The sequence below is a fragment of the Zingiber officinale genome, chromosome 3B (assembly GCF_018446385.1).
Source record: "Zingiber officinale cultivar Zhangliang chromosome 3B, Zo_v1.1, whole genome shotgun sequence".
NCBI lineage: Eukaryota > Viridiplantae > Streptophyta > Magnoliopsida > Zingiberales > Zingiberaceae > Zingiber > Zingiber officinale.
Window position 1 is genome coordinate 124,943,204 of NC_055991.1, and position 22,257 is coordinate 124,965,460.

Consider the following 22,257-nt stretch of genomic DNA (forward strand, 5'->3'; position numbering starts at 1 on the left):
TTGATTAGAGAACCTTGTCAACCATTTGGTCATAGTTATCCCCAAAGACAATTTGGTAAAGAGCATAGAAGTTTCCAAGTTGCTTGGTTTAAAAAATTTTCATGGTTAGAGTACAGTATATCAAAAGATGCAGTTTTTTGTTTTTGGTGCTATCTCTTCAAAAATTCTCATAGAGGATGTCGAGTTGGAGATGAGGCATTTACTAATTCGGGGATGCATAATTGGAGAAAAGCAATGGAAGTATTTAATACGCATGTTGGTGGTGTAGCTATTGCTCACAATGATGCAAGAACACAATTTGAGGCTTTTCAAAATCAACGACAAAGTGTGTCACATTTGCTACAAGAACAGGGGTGTGGAATGGAGGTTGCATATCGCACTCGATTAACGACAACTTTGGATGTTACACGCTTTCTTTTGAAACAAGGTTTGTCTTTCCATGGACATGACGAGTCATTGAGTTCCTCAAATAAAGGTAACTTTCTTGAATTGATTGAGTGGTATACCCAAAGAAATGACGAGGTTGCTAAGACAATGAATGAAAATGCCCCTGGAAACAATCAAATGAAATCTCCAACAGTTCAAAAGGATTTAACACAGGCTTGTGCTGCTGAAGTCACAAATTTCATTCTTAATGATATAAAAGACAATATATTTTCTCTTATGGTTGATGAGTGTTGAGACATTTCAGTCAAAGAGCAAATGAGAGTTATTTTAAGATACGTGAACAAACATGGATGTGTTATTGAAAGATTTTTTGCTATTGTATATGTGTTTGATACTTCTGCTATTTCTTTGAAGAAGGTTATTGATGAATTATTTGCAAAACATAAGTTGTCATTATCAAGATTGAGAGGTCAAGGATACGATGGAGCTTCAAATATGCGAGGTGAGTATAATGGATTGAAGGCTCTTATATTGAAGGAAAATTCATCTGCAAGGTATGTCCATTGTTTTGCTCACCAACTTCAACTAGTTGTTGTTGCAGTTGCTAAAAGCAATCGAATTGTGAGTGATTTCTTCTAATATGTTACTGTGATTGTGAATATTATTGGTGCTTTATGCAAAAGAAAAGATAAGTTTAGACAACTTGAACATGATAAACTTGTAGAATGTTTGGAGAAAGGAGATATTGTTAGTGGTAAAGGAAAAAAAATCAGGAAATCAGTTTAAAACGACTAGGGGATACTCGTTGGGGTTCACATTACATGATTATTATCCGTTTGATATCTACGTGGATTTCTGTTTTACAAGTGCTTGAAAATGTGTATGATGATGACACTAATGATGATAATAATGGTATTGCCGCCAGTTTGATTGATAAGATGGAGAGTTATGAATTTGTGTTTGTGATGCATTTGATGAAATCTTTATTGGGAATCACAAATGAATTGTCGCTTGCCTTACAACAAAAGGATCAAAACATTGTACTAGCTATTAGTTTAATCAAGACAATGAAAGTTCGATTACAAAAATTGAGAGAGGAAGGATGGGAGAATCTTTTGGATGTCGTCAACAAATTTTGTAGTAACCATATGATCCCAATACCGAATATGGAAGAAAATATGAGAACTCGTGGTCGCAACAGACGTAATGAACAAATGATTACTAATTTTCATCACTATCATGTTGAAATTTTTGTGAGCTATTATTTCTAAATATTTTATTAAATTTTAATTTTCTAATAATGTTTTTTATTCATTTTTCTTATTGTTACAATATTAGGTTCTTGATATAATGGTTCAAGAGATGAATAATCGATTTTCAGAATCAAGTACGGACTTACTTGCATTGCTTGCTTAGATCCAAAGGACTTTTTGTCTCAATTTAATATTGGTAAGTTACTCCGCCTTGCTGAACTTTATCCGGAGGACTTTTCATTGACCGATCGTGTAATACTTGAGGACCAACTTGAGACTTACATTCAAAATGTGCGAGGTGAATTTTCTACAATTGAAGATTTGGGAAGTCTTGCTAAAAAGATGGTTGAAACGGGCAAGAATACAGTTTTTTCATTGGTTTATCGTTTGATCGAGTTAGCATTGGTTTTACCAGTTGCAACTGCTTCTGTTGAAAGAGTTTTTTCTGCTATGAAAATTATCAAGATTGATTTACGTAATAGGATGGGGGATGAGTGGATGAATGACAATTTGGTAGTATACATCAAGAAGGATATTTTTGCCACAATTGAAAATGAACAAATTTTACAACATTTTCAACAGATGAACACTCATCGGATACAGTTGCCTCCTCTTGTTTGTATGTCCGGAACTTGTACTAGTTCAAGTATCAAAAAATAATTACTTTATTGGTATGCACATGTTTTTATATATGTATCATTAACATTATTAATTCAGCACTTTTATCTTTTGATATATTTATTTGATAGTAAAAAATATTTTTAGTCTCTTCTTTGAGCACCCCTCTAAATATTTGTCTGGATCCGCCACTGACTGTTAGTAGGATGTGCATTCAAAGTAAACCATTTTATTTATTTAGCAATGTCTTTCTACGCATGAAAATAATAATGTGAACTGTATGTGACAATGTGACGAGTAGGGAAATCCGACTTAAGAAGGGTCTGGTGAACCTTACCAAAATAAAAGAGATTTGAGAATCCGGCTTAAGAAAAGTCCGGTGAACCTTACCAAAACAAAAGAGGTTTGGAAATCTGACTTAAGAAGGATCCAATAAACTTTACCAATCTAATACTAGGATAAAAATTTGACCAACAATCAAAGGTTAAGATATAAAATAACTATAATTTATAAATTGATGAATCGAGTATAGGGTCATTTTCATTGAACAGACTTCACTAAAATATTTATGTTGAGGTTGAGGAAATGTTTATGTCTTTATACATTTATTTAAAGTTAAAGTTATGCATTGTTTTAAAGTTAAAGTTTATGCAAAATGTTAAATATTAAAGTTACGTTGGGTAAAAGTTATTCTAATGGCACATGCATGTATGTATGATATTTGTTTAAGTTGTCCGCAAATAAGTTTAATAAAATTCAATAAATTTTTGGTGAGAGGATTTTAATTAGAGTTGCTAAAATTTATTTAGGATTATTTGAGATTTGTGGAATATAGTTTTTTTCTTTCCTATGATGGATTAGTTATGCTCATTGAATTAAAGTACGATAGTTTAAATTATTTTTGAATTCATAAAATTTTTCCTTAGATATTTCAGAATTATAATAGAAGTTGAAAATTATGTTATTTCTTTAAAAATTAAATTATTGAATATTTTATTTTAATATTATATTATAATTTTTATCACATTAAATTTTGGTATACATGAATAGTGCATTATGTGAACAGTGATTAAAAAAATTCTAATATTATTTGTTTAAAATTTGAGTTAGAGTCGTTTCAACTTTAGTGTCTTTATTGTTGTGAACAAATAATCATTTATATGACAACGATTCGCTCGCCTCTAGCACCCCCGTTAATCCATCTCTAGATCAATACGAAGGAGGTAAATCATGAATGACTACTAGCCATTAGTATAAATGGCTAATATATGAGAGAGGTTATGCTCGATCACGTCGAATTTCGACCCCAAAACCTATAACCATTCATGATTTATGCATATACGTCCTGGGCATGTGACCAAAAGTTTGAAGAAAATTTGTAGTACTGGTCTCAAATGTAAATATAACAACTAATTATTAAAAATAGTAGCTAAATATAGCAAACTTTTAGGGTTATTATTGATAATTTTAATTATCTATTTATATTATTTAATTCTATTTAATTTAAATAGTGAGTGATTTTTAAATAATAGAATATGCTCATAAAGTCAATAAATAGTAATATAATCCGGAATTCATTGGTTTTACATGATTCCAAGATTAATAAAAAGAACTTTCTAAAAAAATATTGAATCAAACAGATTGTATTTCATATTTTCATTCCTTGTAATCTTAATTATAATCACAAAATTAAAATTATAATAATTTGAACCAAAGGCCAGGTTATTTACTGGCTTTTGCCCCAAGAGTCATTTACTCATGCTTGCTCCTCATCATATCCGTCGGATCTAGATCCATCGGTCGAGACCTCGGCATTCTACTGTCAAGGCGCTTCATATAATCCTTGGAAGCGACATCGCTTGTGCTCCTTGCCCCTTTTTTCTGCTCCATTTCCTCTCAAGAGATGGCGGAAGGGATCGCGAAATCATTGAAGAATGAGGAAGACGCCTGCGACGACGTCCCTCTTTCCGCTTTTTCCGGTGCTAAAATGGTGAAGAAGGAGGAGCCGAGCAACGGCGCAGAAGACGGCGAGGATCAAGACAATGTTCCTCTCTCCAAATCCAGAGTAAGGAAATCCAAAACCTCCACTTCAAAGGTCAAGAAAGAGGAAATTTTCGAGCAGACAAATGACAAGAAGGTAGGTTTTCTGGTTTCCTTTTATTCTTTTGTGGGGCGGAAAAAAAAAGAATCTTTTGACTGTGCTATCTGTGTAGTTGTTTAACGAAGGATGATTCATTTTTGCTAGATAAAGAAGAGGGAAGAGGAGAAGAAGAATGTGAAGAGTGTTTCCCGAGTAAAGACAAGTGGAACGGATGATTCAGAAAACGAGGATGTGAAGGTTCATTTGGCTCTCATTTTGGTTCATTATTTGTGCATAACGTTTGAAGTTTTGGCTTCCCTGATGTTTCGTCGATTGCGTCGTTGTACTTTGAAGGAGAAGAAGGAAAAAAAGAAGAGGAAGAGGATTAAAGAGGTGGAGAAAAAAACAGTTGGGAGGAAGGGTTCCGTTGCTGATGGAAAGGTAAAGGGGAGAAAGGTGTATGATTTACCAGGGCAGAAGCACGACCAGCCGGAGGAAGTATGGTTCCTTTCTTTCCTTGTGTTTGAACCATTTGTTCATTGAAGAGAAATAGACCGTAGATTAACTTTAGGTTTTCTGATTTAGGATAATATGCTCTTTTTATGTCTTCTGTTTCTGCAGAGAGATCCTTTGCGAATTTTCTATGAATCACTTTACAATCAGGTTCCAGGAAGTGAAATGGCTGCACTATGGTTAGTTCTATGCTATTCTTGCACGAAAGGATGCCTTTTTTCTATTTGCTTTCTGTTGGATCCTACTGAAAGCATTATGGATTTTTGTTTGTTTTATATAATGCCTTCGTTTAATGATATTTCCTTGCATAGAATTCAATGGAGCGATAAGATTCATTTAGCAGACTACAGAATGTGAGGATAAACATGATTCAACAATGATGATGATACAATGCCTTTGTTTAATGTACATAATGCTAATCATTGATGTTTCTAGCCATCCTCATTCCTTAACTTATGTTGCTTCGTATTCCTTTTCTCTCCTTGGTCTTCTAGAAACGTACTTTGCCTCTTAAAACTTATTTGCAGGTTACCTTTTGTTGGTGATTCATTTATTTGGTGATAAATTTCTTCACTCAGCATTAGATTTGTAGGTCATACATTATGTTGCGCTTTAGGATGTACTTTTGTTTGGACTTGAAAAATGGAGATGCATAGGTATCAATTTCTTGTGCCACATACTCTTAAAATTTCACTTCGACTTGGATACAAAGTATCCAACATGATTGTGGATCCAAGTGTTAAGACACAATTGTTTCTACAATTTCTATACCTGACAAATATGGTTCCAAGTGCTTATTATCTTGTTTATTTTATGGACTTGCTTGCTAGTTTAAATCAAGAAACTTCCCTTTAGTGATCATTTTCTCAGTGCCTTGCATCCTCTTGGGCATTCTGGGTAAAACCAATAAGAGTTTGTGAGCTCTCTTATCAAACACATTACTAATCTTGCTTTTTTAAAAAGGTTCTTGAGAGTGTTTCGGTTACTTCTGTTAGCAACTATATGGACAACAAGACTTGTATTCTAACTATTATTATTAGCTGTATTTGTGGATGTATGTGTGTCCATATGTGCTCACATGCGTATGTGTGCATGTGCATGCATGCGTGTGTGGATTGATAAACAATGTTAATGGTGTTTTACATCAATTGCTTTGCCTAAGCCAGAATCATCCATACTAGTTTATTTAAGTCACCGAATTACCTAGTGATTTAATCACTTGGTATATTGCATTTTTAAATTATTATAATTATTGCAATGTTTTAGTAGGGTGATATTATTGAAGTATAGTATGCATTACAATTTTGGTGGTGATTGCAGTAATTATGGTGGCATACGGCATTTCTAAACTGATATTAGCCAAATAAGGTTGATTGTCGAAATAGCTTGAACCAACCAGGACCATTTCATGATTTATAGTCAATATTTAAGGATTAGTTTGGCATTAAAAAACTTGAGTAGACATATTCAGAAGCCTTTTCCTAATAAGTCTCATGTATGACCTTGAGCATTTTTAGTGGCTTGGAGATGTACGAAGTCTTCATGGGTGGGGTATCAACAACAAATAGTTGGGACATAATTTTTTGTTTGTTAGATTGAATGATAAAGTAGAATAATATATCATGAAAAAAATGTTTCTCTAATACCATCAAGCCTATGGGTAGATGTCTAAATGTTTCTCAAGAAGAAACACCTACATAATTATTTCGAGCATAAAATTTAAGAAACCTTATAACTACTGGTCTATGCTATTGTATGCATGTCATTCAAGAACTAGACTTTATACTGGCACAACTAGATCATCTCTCCTTGTATTTGACTAAAACTTCTTTTGGATTCTTATGAAAGAAACTTGACATGGGCGAAGAAAATTTCTGCCTTGTGCACTATTGTTGGCCACTCTAAACATCAACATCAAATTAGACCAATAAACTGGAAAGCAAGCAAGGTTGTGAAAACATACTTGCCTGAAAATGTGTATTCAGTTTTGCTTGTTGAACAATGAGTTGAACTATCATATTATAGAGTGCATTTTATTACGCATACCTACCTTTCTTGTTCTGAGGAATTTGGTTCTTTTTTTTAAAAAAATGCAGGATGATGGAGTGGGGTTTGCTTCCATTGGACGAAGCTAAGAAGGTGTATGATAATAAGCTCAAGAAGAACCAACAGCAGAAGCTGAGGTCACCGATAAAGGCTGCCTCTGTTGAGATGAGACAAAATGGCGCTAAAAAGCTGCAGAAAACTGTCCAGAAAACGGAAATGAAGGTTTCAAGGCAGCGGAAGGCTAGGGACTCCCAAGATGAAGATGATGATGATTTCGTTTTGTCTAAGATAGCCAAAAAACCAAGAGCTTCAGGCTAATACATTAGCTGCAATGTTGATTGTCGCTTATTTAATCAACTACATTTACTGATTTACATTCTCCACGGGTAATTTAAACTCGCTTTTGGTGTTAGTAATTGTTTCTGGATTTTTCTATCTACATCCTCAACTTGCAATGCATCGAAATGGTCTGGCTAACTTCGATTATCAGCATTGTTCTATTGATCAGCCTCGAGCACAAAGAGCACCCTTTGTTTGTGGAAAAATAGTATTTTTGTGTTTAAATCATAAAGGAAAACTAGTTTCCCCTGGGTCGAGCTAGTTAGACTGGCTGGACACTTTGCTCGGCTATTTGGTTCATTTGCATTCTTGAAATTATCACGTGGAAGGGTAATCACTGTAGCAAAAGACGAATACGCTCGTTCTCAACGTCTCCGTCAATCCGTTCCAAGGTCAACATGGAGGAGGTAGTGGAAGGGCAATCACAATTCATGTCAACGTATTTAATTGATGTAAAATTGTCAAATCATGATCCAATCACCAAACGCTCATATCCAAGGCTGACAAAATATCTGGTAATTACATATCCTTGCAATCAACGATGGCCTAAGTGTTCAACAACACGCCGCTTTTCTTCCTGAAAACATACTAATACTGAGGGTCCAGCTTTAGTGATTTATGCCATCAGAGTGAAATGTTGCATGGCCGGTTCTCATTCCTGTTTTTCCAATTCACCCATCCTCTCAATTATCGCCTGCATGATGAAAAGAGAGGGGAAAAACCAAATTATAAATAACAAAATAATTGTTACAAGAGTTATTAACTACCAGATTGTTCCAAGATGTATACATGGTGAAACAGAATGCCTGAGCCATGTTACTAGAAAGTTTTCAGAAAATTCTCATAATCATATGTGGAAGCCCTAAAATATCACAAATAATTTCTCAAAAGGCAAATTTGTCTTTTCTGTTACGTTTTGGGCTCAGGGTATTTCTATATGCCATTATCTCCTTTTGGTACTTCTCGAACTCAAAGTTGTTCCTGGCCTACTACATTTAAAATAAATCAAATGTTATTGTTGAAGAAGCTAAATTGCTGGCATGTACCATCCTACAGACCGGATACAGCCAAATAAAAAGAAAATATGATTATGTGATGCCCAATTGTGATTGAGATTGAGCTGTAATCTTTTTTTTTTTTTTTTGACATATTATCCAGGAAAGAAGCGACAAAAGGAAAGTTCAAACATGCATTTAAGGCACAAATTAGTACATGAACATGTTATTATCAAATACACCTGAGCACTCTAACCATACCAACCATTCAAGAAAAAATAACAGTCCAACAATAATAGACATCAGGTTAAAATAGATTGGTGAACACGACAAGGAGCTCCAGTAATCCCAAATCTTATCCTTCCACTGGAATCTATTTAATCTACTTTTCTCACATATTCAATTCAATGTTTAGTTAGTAATTTAGGTTGATTGCCAAGATTTAACACAACCACATTAATCGTGTTCATTTGAGTTTGGGACTGACATTTCACCTCTATTGGTACCATGAATGTTTTTAAACCATGCTCAACAGGAAGGTCATATCAAAGCTTAAATTTAGATTAAAAACCATATTGTTGATGCGTAGCATTCTTTAAAAAAGAGATGAACTTGACAATGACTAACCCTCTTGCTTGTTTCTTGAATCTCTCCAGCAAGAATAAACTCATCCAATATGAGATAAACCTGAAAAAGAATGTATATACATCAGATGAAATATATATATAAGTTGCCAGAATATAATTGTAATAAGCACACTCAATGTCTTCAATTTTATCTTCGATTAGTTCCACAATATTATGCAATATAGAAGTTACAGCATGTACTGTTAATCATGGACTTGATGACCTGTGGAAAAGCTAAACTTATTCAAAAAGAGGGAGTTTGCTTAGGTTTGCAGTTCATTTTTCTTCACATGGAATTAATTTGTCCAGAACATTCAGTTAGTAAATATCAATACTATTCTATGGTAAACTATTGTTCAGAGCTAATTCAAACAATATAAGAAATAGGTATCCCATAGGAAACCTAGAATGCCAAACTAGGATTTTGATCTACTGTTAGCAAGGACCAACAAGAAGCACATGGTAGGAAAGAGGTCTCATAGGAAATCCAAGACACAAACTAAGTTTTTGTTCGCATGTTGACAAGGACGAATTAGGAGAAAAATTTAGTCCAACAAACCATGTACATGTACTGGTTTAATGCTTGGATTCAATGCAAAATGAATATTTAGTCATATTTACCAACTTCCCATGCTGATCCAGATCTTAACCTCCATGATTGGCATATTCAAGAATCAATACCAATGATTCGTTTATTATAAAATAGTTTTTATAGGACTTGAAAATCTACTAAATTTTTGCTAGATAAGGAGGCAAAAATTTGAACAATTCATGAAAACATTGTTTTAGAAAGGCATCCAGTTATTTTGGTTACATATAAGATTAGAATAGGCACAATTTGAAATTTCAATATATATATATGCATGCAACAAACAGATGCAAAATTCAAAACAAAATGGTGATAAAACAAACTACCACATTTCTAAGTTGAAGATGAAGCTGAAGCTGGAAAAGAAAATGTTGAATGCAAACCAAATGAAAAATAAAGAAATGACTGATTGGACATATTGAACAAATATAGGGATTCAATCACGGTAGGCAAGACAAGAATAAATTCAGATATAGGATTTTAACCTTGTGGAAGTTAAAAACCAAATCTAGCTCACAAACATTGCTGAAGAAATGATCGAGAATCTCCACAAATAGATGGATGCACTCCAAGTATGCTAACTCATTATCAGTGATATCAACACACAGTGAAAAGAAGAGTCCCGCATATCTTCTATAAATAACTTTGTGAGTGCGGAACTGCACAAAGAAACATGCATAAGTGACACCAATATCATGAACAAATATACTTGCCAAAAAGAAATCACAGATGATCCATGCCACAATTCCAAATCTTATAACAATCTCATAACATAAGTTATGGATGTGATATAACCAGTTCCAAATTTCAAGTTCCAGTTCACATGTAAAATTACTGATTCAATGTCTCATGCCCGTATCCATGTTTTCACATGGTCATAAACAGTAATTATTTGCAGAAGCTTTTTGAAAGAAAAAAAAAAAATCACAGTTTTATTGACACGGATACCTGCATTATTTGTTGATGAGATTCATGTTTATTTGGCCACAAGCTGTCATTCTTGTTTACACCCATTTTTCATATACCATAAAAATGAATTTTAACAATATACATTATGCATGCCTAAGACTTTGAAAGAACACATAATCTGTTATCTGTTATTCAGAACACTTGACATGGTAATTAGAACTCAGAAACAAAGAATGTTAAGTATATGTTTCTTTGTTCTTCATTGCCCCTAATGCATTAAGATATAGTTAATCCAACTTATGCAAGTAAGAAAGTTATAAATCATCTTTAAATATGAGCATACAACTTAATTTATTTCCTCTCATATTTGATCTACCAGGTCCATTTGCAAATGGCATCATTTTTTTTTATCCTATCTTTCCTAGTAATCTCAGTCATCTCAACATTCTTATCCCTACTACAGAAAGCTTTTTATTAGTTATTTTTAAACACCCAACACTGATTCATAAAGCATGACTAGTCATAGCAGTCATACTACGTCTTTCCATCATTTAAAACTAGAGAAGGATCTCCACCTCAATCATATAGCCTTTTACAAATGATATTTCAATTATTAAATAATACATAGAAGCTAAGCATCCATGAGCTGATATTAATAAGAATATTTCTAGGGAACACAATCGTAAATAAGGACTTTTCTGTCGAATGTTAGAAAGATAATACACTATTCAGTAAGGGTCCTTGAGGAGAAGTATGTCTTGCCTTATCACCAAGGAATCGACAGTTTGCAATCTTTTCTAGTCAGATAGGCTTGATATCTATCTAGCTAACTGTGTTCTTTGGGCCTGAATTAATGATTTTGGGTACCCATACACCAAATCACAACAGAATACAAAGATAAATTTACCTAAACCTAAATTTTACTAACCATTAATCAGATAATAAAAGTGTCATGTGATTATCTACCATGCGAGGAACTCCGCACCAGCAGATAATAAATAATTATATTTAGTTTTAGTTATATTTTAAATTATAGTAACTAGTTTTAATTTAGAGTTGGTTTACTATGGACCAAAATAGTAAAATAGATGGATTATATAATTGGTTTGTTTTTCAAATAAAGAGTAAGCCAAAGCTATAAGAGTTGGTCATATGAATGTAATGCTCTAACATAAAGGAAGAATCAAACATGTTTTAGAATAAATAGTTCCACTTCTCCTATATCCTCTTCCTAGATGATCACTTTTCTTCTCTATTCTCTAAAAAGCTAACTATCCTCATCAGTTGTTATGTTCCTTGTTGTTCCTAATAATTCGTTATCATAGTCAAAGCATTCATCTAGAGAATCAAAGTATTGAAAAGAAAGCTTGCAGAAGAAATGAGGCCAAACTCAAACATCCATGCCTAGATCTTCTAATTATTGATTTAGAGGCATCCACATCCAGATGGTGTTCCTAACTTGTTACATGTGCCTTCCATCTTCCTTCTCATTTGATGAAAACCCCTGACCCAAACATATATTCGTTTTTCCATCCACCCAAACACCCATTTTTCTCCCTCTCCTTTGTACACTATATATATATATATATATATATATATATATATATATCCTGAAAGGCATCACTTATTGTGCTCAATCCCTATGGCAAAACATGTTTTCTCCTCTCTTTGTTGCAGCATTCCCCCCATCAATTCTCAACATCCCATTTCTAGATTATTTAGGTGCCTATTCTCCTCTAATGCAAGCGCCACCTTTCTACCACCCCATCTTTCAATATAGGTCATCTCTTTTCCTGGCTATATGCCATCCACCTCTTCTTCCTCTTCATGATTGCTAGTCTTACTCTCTAGGCACCATCGGCCAAGAAGACATGATGCAACACAAACAAATCATGCAACAAAAAACTCAACTCTCAACGAACAAAAAAAAAAAAGGGCAGCTCGGTGCACGAAGCTCCCGCCATGCAGGGTCCCGGGAAGGATCCATTGTACGCAGCCTTACCCTGCTTTTTGTAAGAGGCTGTTTTCAAGATTCGAACCCGTGACCTTTTGGTCACATGGCAACAACTTTACCGTTGCAACAAAAAACTCAACTCTCAACGAACAAAGAGGAAAAATAATATTATTGTGCTAAGATAATCGAGTATATGATATCCTAACTCTTTACATAAACTTGAAATAAGACTAATTCTTTGTAAAACATCAACCTAGTGTATCCCAAAAAAATTGGCAGAATAAACAACTATTAAAATTCAATAAAATTGAAGAAATCTAAAAAATAAAATTTTGAACTTTAAAGGAAATCCTACATGTATCTCCAAACCCCCAAATCCTAGGTTACATCAAGATCAACTTGCTTTTCCCTTGCCCCTCCCCCTCTCCCCCATCCACGCCAATCCTAGATTGTTATGCGCATAGTTACCCAAGAAGCAACAGGAATATCTGAAAATAAATTCCAAGTTTGTGTTTGAGGGTCAGCGTTCTGTTCAAGAGATGAATAATGGCATATGCTTCTGCCTCCCACGGTGCGACAGATCCATAATAACGATGCATCAATACGATAGATCCCAAATCACAGGTTATAAAAAAAGATAAACAGAACTGTGCAAAGCTTCATAAAGTATAAAATTGCTAACGGGAAAGAGTGTACCTCAACGAAATTGGTGAATTTGGGATCCCTATTGACCACCAACCGATGAACCTAGGGGCCAACCAGATGTCAAAGTTCCTTTCGAGGAAGAAATTAAATGAGGAGGAGACGGCAATAACAAAGAAACAGACCTCGTATTCGACTTTGTGCTTCTCAGAATCCTCGAGGGGTACGTAGTACTTGGCCAGACGCGTCTTCCCCTGCCGGTTCTGCAGCAGAATGAATCGGATCTGCTCCCATCCGACCGTTTCGACGCGATCAGAGAACAAGATCTAAGAAAAACGACGGGAGGAAGAAGAGTTTTACCATATCGTCGTCGGTCGCTGGAGACGAGCAAGCGCGAGATCTTCGCTTTGACGGATACGTTTTCTGATTGCTCGATCCGATTCCGATCTGGACCCGAGACAGAAATTTAGTTCCAGGTCAGACTTTCAAAGTTCCAACAGCTTTTTACCGAACAAGTTTCTGAAATTATAAAATTACTTATCCTACTTTTAAAATTATATATCAACTTTCAGTTTACTATTCCCAGTTGAGTATCCATCTTTTAATAGTGGAATCGATTTTATTTTTTAATTAATTTTAATTGATTTATATAAAAAAAATATTATTCTCAATATATGAGATAAAATTAATTTTTGAAGGTATTTTTACCATCATAAGAATTAAATGAACACATAGAAATTGATTTTATGTCATTCTGAGATTTCTAGGTCTATCGATCGATTTCGGTCGAAATCAGCTGATAGACCTAATGAGTTTGGAATGATACGAAGCCGATTCTTATGTATTCGTCTAATTTTCATGATTATAAAAATATTCTCAAATATCAATTTTATCTAATATATTGAGAATGATGATTTTTTGAATATAAATGTATCCAAAAACTAATTCATATTAAAAAAAATTACTATTGTAAATGTATTAGATCAAATTGATGTTTGAGGCATAGATCTAATCATAAAAATAGACGAATTCATATTATTTGATTTCACGTCATTCAGAATTCTCTAAGTCCATCAACCGATTTTAACCGAAACTATTTACGTTCATTTGGCCAAAATCGATCGATGGGCCTCGGAATGACGTGAAACTAGGTTCTATGAGTTTATCTAGTTCTTATGAATTATATTCATGCTCTCAAATATTAATTTGACTTAATATATTGAGAGCAGTTATTTTTCAAAAACATATAAGTTGTGTTTAAAAAATAACTGCTTTCAATATATTTGATAAAATTGATATTTAAGGGCATTTATATAATCATGAGAATAAGAAGAACACATAGAAATTAGTTTTATGTCATTCCAAGGTCTCTAGACCTATTAGCCAGTTTCACATGTCATTTTGAGGTCTTTAGGTTCATCAGCCGATTTCACCTAAAACCAACTAATGGATTTATAGACCTCGGAATGACATGAAACTAGTTCATGTGTTCTTCTAGTTTTGCTGATTATATAAATACTCTCAAATATCAATTTTATCTAATATATTGATAGCAGTGATTTTTTGAATATGAATGTATCTGAAAAACTAATTCGTGTTTAAAAAATCACTGCTCTCATATGTGTTCTTCTAATTTTCTTGATTATATAAATATCCTCAAATATTAATTTTACCCATATGAGAGCGGTGATTTTTTGAACATGAATATATCTTAAAACTAATTCATGTTTAAAAAATAATGTTTAACGGCATGGATATAATTATAAGAACTAGACGAACTCATAAGACATGATTTTACTTCATTCTGAGCTCTCTAGGTCCATCAACCGATTTTAACTGAATGAACCTAAAGAGTTTTGGCCAAAATTGGTTGATAGATTTAGAGAATTCGAAATGATGTAAAATTGGGTCCTATGAGTTTGTCTACGATCTTATGATTATATCATGCTCACAAATATCAATTTGACCCAATATATTGAGAGCAGTAATTTTTTGAACACGAATTAGTTTTTCGGACATATTCGTATTGAAAAAAAATATTGCTCTCAGTATATTGGGTAAAATTAATGTTTGAGAGCAGTTGATAGACCTAAAGACCTCGGAATGACATGAAATCAATTTTTATATTTTCGTCTAATTCTCATGATTGTAAAAATACTCTTAAATATCAATTTGACCCAATATATTTAGAACAATAATTTTTTGAATATGAATCAGTCAAAATCAACTAAAAAAATCGATTCGATTGCTTAAAAAAGACACCTGATTATAACAGGGGCAAAAATGGAAGTAGGTACTTGATTTGGTAATTTTGAAACCAAGGCACGTGGTTTGATAATTTTGAAAACTTATCTACATGGTTTGATAAAAAGTTGAAGTTTCAAACGACTCTGTTAAATACGGGAAGGGTTGTCATGCATTTGCCGATATTCAGATTGTACATTTACATCATAAAAGTAGGATTCGAATATTTAGAAGAAGGTGACGGAAGGTTAAGTAAAGGAAAAATAACTTTTACCTTTGTTTGAGAAAGAGGTGAGGAGACGAAAGGAGAATTTTTACCCTCGCTTATCCTACAAATGATCTATTTTCTTACATCTCAATTTGGGATATAAGATAGTTACCCTCCCTTTCCTTTCCTTTCCTTTCCTTCCCTCTCTTCCCTCTCTTCTCTTTCTATTAATGAACCTCCTCTCACCCTATTGAAATAGAGGCTTAGAGAACAAATTCCTCCCACCTAGGACATTTAGTATCATAATTTACCTCTCTTTCCGGAAGTTTTGGACCAGATAGTAGAGGAACGTCTAGATTGAGTTTTATAATCTTTTGCATCATAAAGGTTCTTAGAAAATATAGAGGCTTAGAGAACAAATTCCTCCCACCTAGGACGTTTAGTATCATAATTTACCTCTCTTTCCGGAAGTTTTGGACCAGATAGTAGAGGAACGTCTAGATTGAGTTTTATAATCTTTTGCATCATAAAGGTTCTCATGCATTTTCTAATTTATCTCAAATTAGTTTTTTTTTTGTACATTTTTTCTTTATTTTGTATTTCTTCATATTCCCGAAGAGAGATAAATTAAGAGATATCAAGAAATTCTAAAGCAAAGGCGACGCTATTAAAACTTTCAATGTATTAATGACTTCATGGCATGAGAATTATGTGATAATAATAGATAATCTCATGCTTATAAGTGGATTATTAGAAAATGAACTATTAAACATGGCCAGCAATGAGATTCCATTTGGTAAAATACCTAGTGTCTGTAAGATTCCATGTAAACAAGTCTAATGGATTCTTAGAATTGAAGTTACTCCTCATTTCTTAAGAGTATTACATACTCATGTGATGCGGCGAAGAGAAGGAGCCCATCTGGCACATGTCAACTATCACGGTGGAGATCAAAGTCAAGGCGGTCAATGCTAAAGCTTAAAAAGGCTCGTCCACATCGCCCGAGCGGAAGGTGGCTACATTGGCCGACCGGATGCACCAATACCCGGTTGGTAGGAGACTTGTCTGAGCAGACCATCTGTCCGGCCCGGAGTATAGCGGTGGCATCTCCAAGCACCGGGGGTGTCCCGGGAAGCAATGAGGCACCAAAGGGTATGGAAGAGCGTGTTCGATCGGGAGGGACAAGTCACTGCTCGGAATCATTACACAGAAGAGTAGCCGAAGCCAACCGAGCGGAGGAGTCCTGGCCGAGCGGCCGCCGCTAACACCAGGCAAGGTCGACGGGCGGATCGTACGACAGAAACTTCTACCGCTTAGGCATGCCCTGTTAAGATATGTTGTCAGACGCACTTTACTGACAAGTCTTTTCATCGGACATAGTAGAGGATGTGGACACAAACATGTTAGAGAACATGCCCACAAACATATCGGAGAACATGCCCATGCCTTAAAGAGCGTGTACGTCACCCACCAGGATTCTAGATAAAGCGGGGTCTATCACTTGCGGAGGTACATGTTATCTATTGTTTGCACACAATTCTCCTGTTGCTTCACTTCTTCTCCACATTCCAACGATGGACTTGAGCATCGGAGGGCCAACGCCGAGGACCCCTTCCTTAGCTCGGCACTGACAGCGTTTGTTTTGCAGAGCGAAGAGGAATCTACATCCGGTCAGCGAAGCCGTCACTTCCAGCTTTCCACTCGTTCGCTTTCGAATAGGATCATTTTGGTATCGTCTGTGGGAACGTAGCCTACATCTGAAATGAGGAGATGGAAGATACCGGACGACACCACACAGTGACGCTAACGCAAGAAGAGCTTAACACGCTGATATAAGCCCGAGCAATAAAGATAGTGGAGCAACAACAATAATAAAAGTTGGCCGAGCTCCAAGCACCAGAGCCTGTGGCATCAACTGCAGGCCAGCTAGTCGAACGAGTAGAGCAAGTGGACTAAATAGCCGCTCAGGAGCAGGCCAAGAAGCCGATCGGCACCTATAGGGAAGTCCCTAATGCACCGATCATATTCCATCGAGCGTTATGTTAGACTGGGTCGGTCGACTGGAGAGGGTTGTGTTGCTTGAAACACTAAAATAAACCTTTCTCGATCATTCAACTCAGGTTAGCAACAATAACAAATAAAATTAAACAGAAATAACAACTTAAGTAAAATCAGTAAAAGGCCAAGAATTACTAGGTTACAATCTAAATAGTTGTTAATCCAAGGCAGTAGAAAGCTCACTAAGAATCTCCTTTACTAAATGCGAAAAAACCTTTTACACACAATGAGAGCTCAGAAAAGACAAGAAAAGTGAATACACAAGTTGTTACTTCTTTCCTATGTCCAGGGGTCTTTTTATAGCCCCTGGAAAATCTTATCTGCAGGCTGAAGACACTTTCCATAGGGCTGGAAGGCGCCTCCAAGGAGGCGCTCGTGGATAAAACTTTATCCACAGCCAACAACTCATTTTAGCCTGGTCGAAGGCACCTTCGCACTGTTCATCGAAGGCACCTTCCAGCCATGGAAGACGCCTTCCACAACTCCACGCCTTCAACAGCCTTTGAAGGCGCCTCCAGCAGAATTTGCAGCTCTATTTCGTTCCTTTGCTACTGCGATCTCTTGGGTGATTTCAGCCACTAGAATAAAGCTCACCGGAACTCAATTTTAGGCCTTCTTCTCAAGCAGGTTTCCGCTCCGGTTTCTCATCCCTCGAACGTCACGCATGTCCTTCTCGTCCACTGGTGTACCCTAGACTTAACCTTTCCTTCTCCCCCTTTGATCACATAAAAATTGAGGTAAAAAAAATTCTAAGCGTAAAGAAAAAAATTTAAGAAAAGCTTAATTTCTAAGTAACTTGTAAGTAAAAAGAAATTTCTAAGTAAAATTTGCAAGTCAAGAAGTGAAAATGTTAAACCATTGACAACTATTGAAAGCATTAATTTAATTAACTATTTCATACTTATTAGTTTGTTAATTAAATATTCAATTCAGTAATTGGCTTCCAGGCTGTGGTGAGGTACTAGACCTTCTTAGTTATTGGATCATCAACCACTTATAGACAAAACCTCTTAAAGAATTCAAATATTTAATCTTCTATCTAAAAGCCCTAAGTCCAATTTTACTTTTAATTTATACAAGTTTTTGGAACCCGATATAAGTTCCTTCCTACAGGATTAATCAAGAATTTTGGAGGTACCTAACTTTTGAGTATTTTTCTGATTTGACCCCTATAAAATCTAAGGTACTAGTTTAGTCTTTTAAAACTTTGAGTTTGAACAGTTGAACATGTATGATTTTTCAAGTTTTCAACTTATGTCCTCAATTTATCATTTTCAATTTTTAATTTTTCAAAATCTTCTAACAGACAAGATTTGGCTAAAATTATTTTTAATTCTTTGTTTTCTTTTTCAAGTTTGCAACAATCTTTAGTTAATAATTTTATAAATTAAACAATTTGTCAGGTGGGAAAGATTGTACCTGACTTACTTTGTCGATCCCGTTATCTGTAGCTCTCCCTGAACTATTACTTTCTTTTGATGTAGCTCCCCCTTCATCGATGTTCTCGATGCTCATTTCGGATGAGCATTCTTCGTGTTCATTTTCTTGATGACTTGCCATCAACACAAGTCCGGAAAAGGCTTCAACCTCCGATTCGGATGACGTTTTGTCCCAAGTTGCTTTAAGGGCTTGTGTTTGTTCGTTTGGACGGGCTTCTTGTCTTTGCTTTTGTCCCTTTTTCTTCAATTTAGGGCAGTTATCTTTTACATACCCTTCTTCATTGCAGTGGTAGCATCTGATTATCCTTTTCTTTCTACCCTGCTGATGGTTAGGTTTTCTAGTTTTAAATAATTTCTTAAACTGTCTTACCATCATTACCGTTTCATTGTCGTCGAGAGAGAATTCTGAATCTTGTTCGTCCATCTTTGCCTTAAGGGCAATGTTGTGCTTCGGCTCCTTCTTCGAATCTGTACAACTCATTTCATGAATTTCAAATGTTAAAAATAACTCTTCTAAGGTAACAGACTCTAGATCCTTAGAGATATAATAGGCATCTATGAATGATGCTCATTCATTATTTCTAGGGAATGTGTTAAGTGCGTACCTTAGCGAATCTCGGTTGCTTACCTTTTCTCCGAGATTCGAAAATCCGGTGATGAGCTCCTTAATCCGCGAGTGAAGGTGTGCAACGGTTTCATCTTCTTCTAATCGAAGGTTGGTGATTTGGTTGCGAAGTAGGTCCGGTTTCGCAAGTTTCACCTCTGAGGTTCCTTCGCATAGTTCTAGAAATTTTTCCCAGAGCTCCATGGCAGACTCGCAAGCATTGATCCGGTTGACTTCTTGTGACGGTAGAACGCTTAGCAGATGAAACTCTACTTTACTGTTTGCCATGAGTTGACTTGTTCCTTCTTCGTCCATTGATACTTTTCTTTACCCTCGGGGTGCTTTAAAAGCAAATTTCATTATTAAAAATAATTCAAAGTCGGTTTTAAAAAATATCTCCATTTTCTTTTTCCATCTCGCGAATTCCCCCTCGTATTTTGGTGGGCAGTTACTTGGTCTGGCCATCTCGTTTACTTCATTCGGCGGTTAGTCCTCCTGAAGCTATCAGGCTCTGATACCACTTGTTAGACCGAGTCAGCCTACTGGAGAGGGTTGGGTTACCTGAAATATTAAAATAAACCTTTCTCGATCTTTCAACTTAGGTTAGCATCAATAACAAATAAAATTAAATAGAAATAACAACTTAAATAAAATCAGTAAAAGGCCAAGAATTACTTGGTTACAACCTAGATGGTTGTTAATCCAATGCAATAGAAAGCTCACTAAGAATCTCCTTCACTAAAGGCGGAGAAGCATTTTACACACAATGAGAGCTCAAAAAAGATTAGGAAAGTGAATACACAAGTTGTTACTTCTTTCCTAGGTCCAAGGGTCATTTTATAGCCCTTGGAAAATCTTATCCGCGAGCTGAAGGCGCCTTCCATAGGGTTGGAAGGCACCTCCAGCGAGACGCTCGTGGATAAAACTTTATCCACGGCCAATGACTCATTTCAGCCTGGTTGAAGGCACCTTCCATAGCCTTGGAAGGCGCCTTCACATTGTTCATCGAATGCGCCTTCCAGCCATGGAAGGCGTCTTCCACAGAAGGCACGGAGACGCCTTCAACATCCTTTAAAGGCACCTCCAGCAGTACTTGCAGATCCATTTCGCTCCTTTGCTGCTGTGATCTCCTGGGTGATTTCGACCACTGGAATAGGGCTCACCCGAACCTAATTTCCGACATTCTCCTCGAGCAGGCTTCTGCTCCGACTTCTTGTCCCTCGAACGGCGTGTACATCCTCGTCTACTGGTGTACTCTTCCGCAGCATCTCGTCTCTCGGATGTACCGAGCCTGTCAGCTCTCTCTCGTGTCATCCTTCTCGCTAGCTACGTCTTCCGCTCGACTTCCTGTGCTCCTAAGCTCCTGTACACTTAGACACAGGGATCAAACCAAAACATGACCTAACCTAACTTGGTTGATCACACCAAAAATAACCTTAGGGTTCCAACACGTTATTTTATACTCTATCAGAAGAGAAGGGTCGAGCAGATAGAGATCAGGGATCTTCATCGGATGATGCGCCAATCCGGGGCGCACGAAAAAGTAAAGCGCCAAGGGAAGATGATTTGCCCGAGCTGATCAATCAACAGTTTTCGCAGGGATCCTGTACGACCCTCTGCCGAAGCATTACACTCCGCTGACAATCGAGGAATATAATGGAGTGACTAACCCGAATGACCATTTGGCCAAGTTTGATAATGCGACCACACTTCACCAGTATACTGACGGGGTGAATTGCCGAGTATTCCTCACCACGTTATCTGGATTGGCGTAATGTTGGTTAAAGAGGTTGCCGAGGGGCTCGATCCACAGCTTCAAGGACTTCCGAGCGATCTTTTTGCATCACTTCACCAGCAGAATCCGCCTCTAGAAGACGAGCGTCAACTTGTTCGCCTTGAAGCAAGGGCCCAGGGAAGCGCTAAGGTCCTACATCCAGCGCTTCAATCATGTGGCGATGGACATCCCGGCGGTTTCCTCTGACGTGTTGGTGAATGCCTTCACCCAAGGACTCACAGAAGGGGAGTTCTTCCGATCACTCATTTGGAGGCTGCCACGGGACTTCGAACATCTCCAGAGGAAGACCACGGAATACATTAATGTGGAAAAGACCAAGTGGTGAGAAAAAGGAAGACACCTGCCGAGCCAGCAACTGCATCTGAACGGAGGCTACCAAGCAGCCATTAGCCTCTGAAGGGGCCTCGATCGAGTGGAGCCCAACCCCACCAAGAGCCAAGGACTCATGTCATACAGCATGTGGCGGCTGGTCGCCCAAAGGCCGCAAAAGGCAAGGCATGGACGTCACTCTACTACTCCTTCCACCAGTCAGCAACATACAACACATGAGATTACAACGATTTAACACCGATAGCTAGAAGATCGGGCCCACATGGATACCGTCGTCGATCACCATCTCTTGATCGGTGGCATAGACGCCGATCTGCCGAGCGGAGGGAGGAGGAAGGCCGAGCCACGTCATCAACCTTCACGAAGGAATAAAACGAGTCTCGCCCAAGGTTCTGCCAAGAGGATCAGACCATCGGAATAGGAGGAGGAGAACTGGAGCAACGTCACTCGAGGAGAAATAGGAATGATCGCAGGTGGGTTGACCGGCGATGATTCTAACCGAGCGAGGAAGTCGCACGCTTAGCAACTCGAGATCCACGTTGTCGACTGCAGCAAGGAGAGGGCCGAAAGATCCGATGTCAGCTTCAACCCGAGAAATTTAGAGGGAGTGGAAATCTCTCACGACAAT

The 22,257-nt window shown here is 36.6% G+C and overlaps 3 protein-coding genes across 3 annotated transcripts; 2 read left to right on the forward strand and 1 right to left on the reverse strand.

The window, feature by feature from the left end:
• The first annotated feature begins 213 nt into the window (after positions 1 to 213).
• Positions 214 to 2,300, forward strand: LOC122055195. Its single transcript, XM_042616573.1, has 5 exons — positions 214 to 666; positions 802 to 941; positions 1,071 to 1,141; positions 1,255 to 1,590; positions 1,804 to 2,300. Exons 1-5 carry the CDS (start codon positions 214 to 216, stop codon positions 2,298 to 2,300), a joined length of 1,497 nt encoding a protein of 498 aa, XP_042472507.1.
• Positions 2,301 to 4,106: 1,806 nt separating this feature from the next.
• LOC121967591 (nucleolar protein 58-like) lies at positions 4,107 to 7,309 on the forward strand. Its single transcript, XM_042517914.1, has 5 exons — positions 4,107 to 4,395; positions 4,504 to 4,596; positions 4,693 to 4,836; positions 4,960 to 5,030; positions 6,948 to 7,309. The coding sequence occupies exons 1-5, from the start codon at positions 4,162 to 4,164 to the stop codon at positions 7,213 to 7,215; spliced, it is 810 nt and encodes a 269-aa protein (XP_042373848.1). The 5' UTR covers positions 4,107 to 4,161; the 3' UTR covers positions 7,216 to 7,309.
• Positions 7,310 to 7,664: 355 nt separating this feature from the next.
• On the reverse strand, positions 7,665 to 13,464 carry LOC121967592 (AP-2 complex subunit sigma). Its single transcript, XM_042517916.1, has 6 exons — positions 13,312 to 13,464; positions 13,137 to 13,235; positions 13,006 to 13,056; positions 9,932 to 10,105; positions 8,859 to 8,918; positions 7,665 to 7,930 (listed from the first exon to the last, which is right to left on the reverse strand). Exons 1-6 carry the CDS (start codon positions 13,312 to 13,314, stop codon positions 7,889 to 7,891), a joined length of 429 nt encoding a protein of 142 aa, XP_042373850.1. The 5' UTR covers positions 13,315 to 13,464; the 3' UTR covers positions 7,665 to 7,888.
• Between the last annotated feature and the right edge of the window lie 8,793 nt (positions 13,465 to 22,257).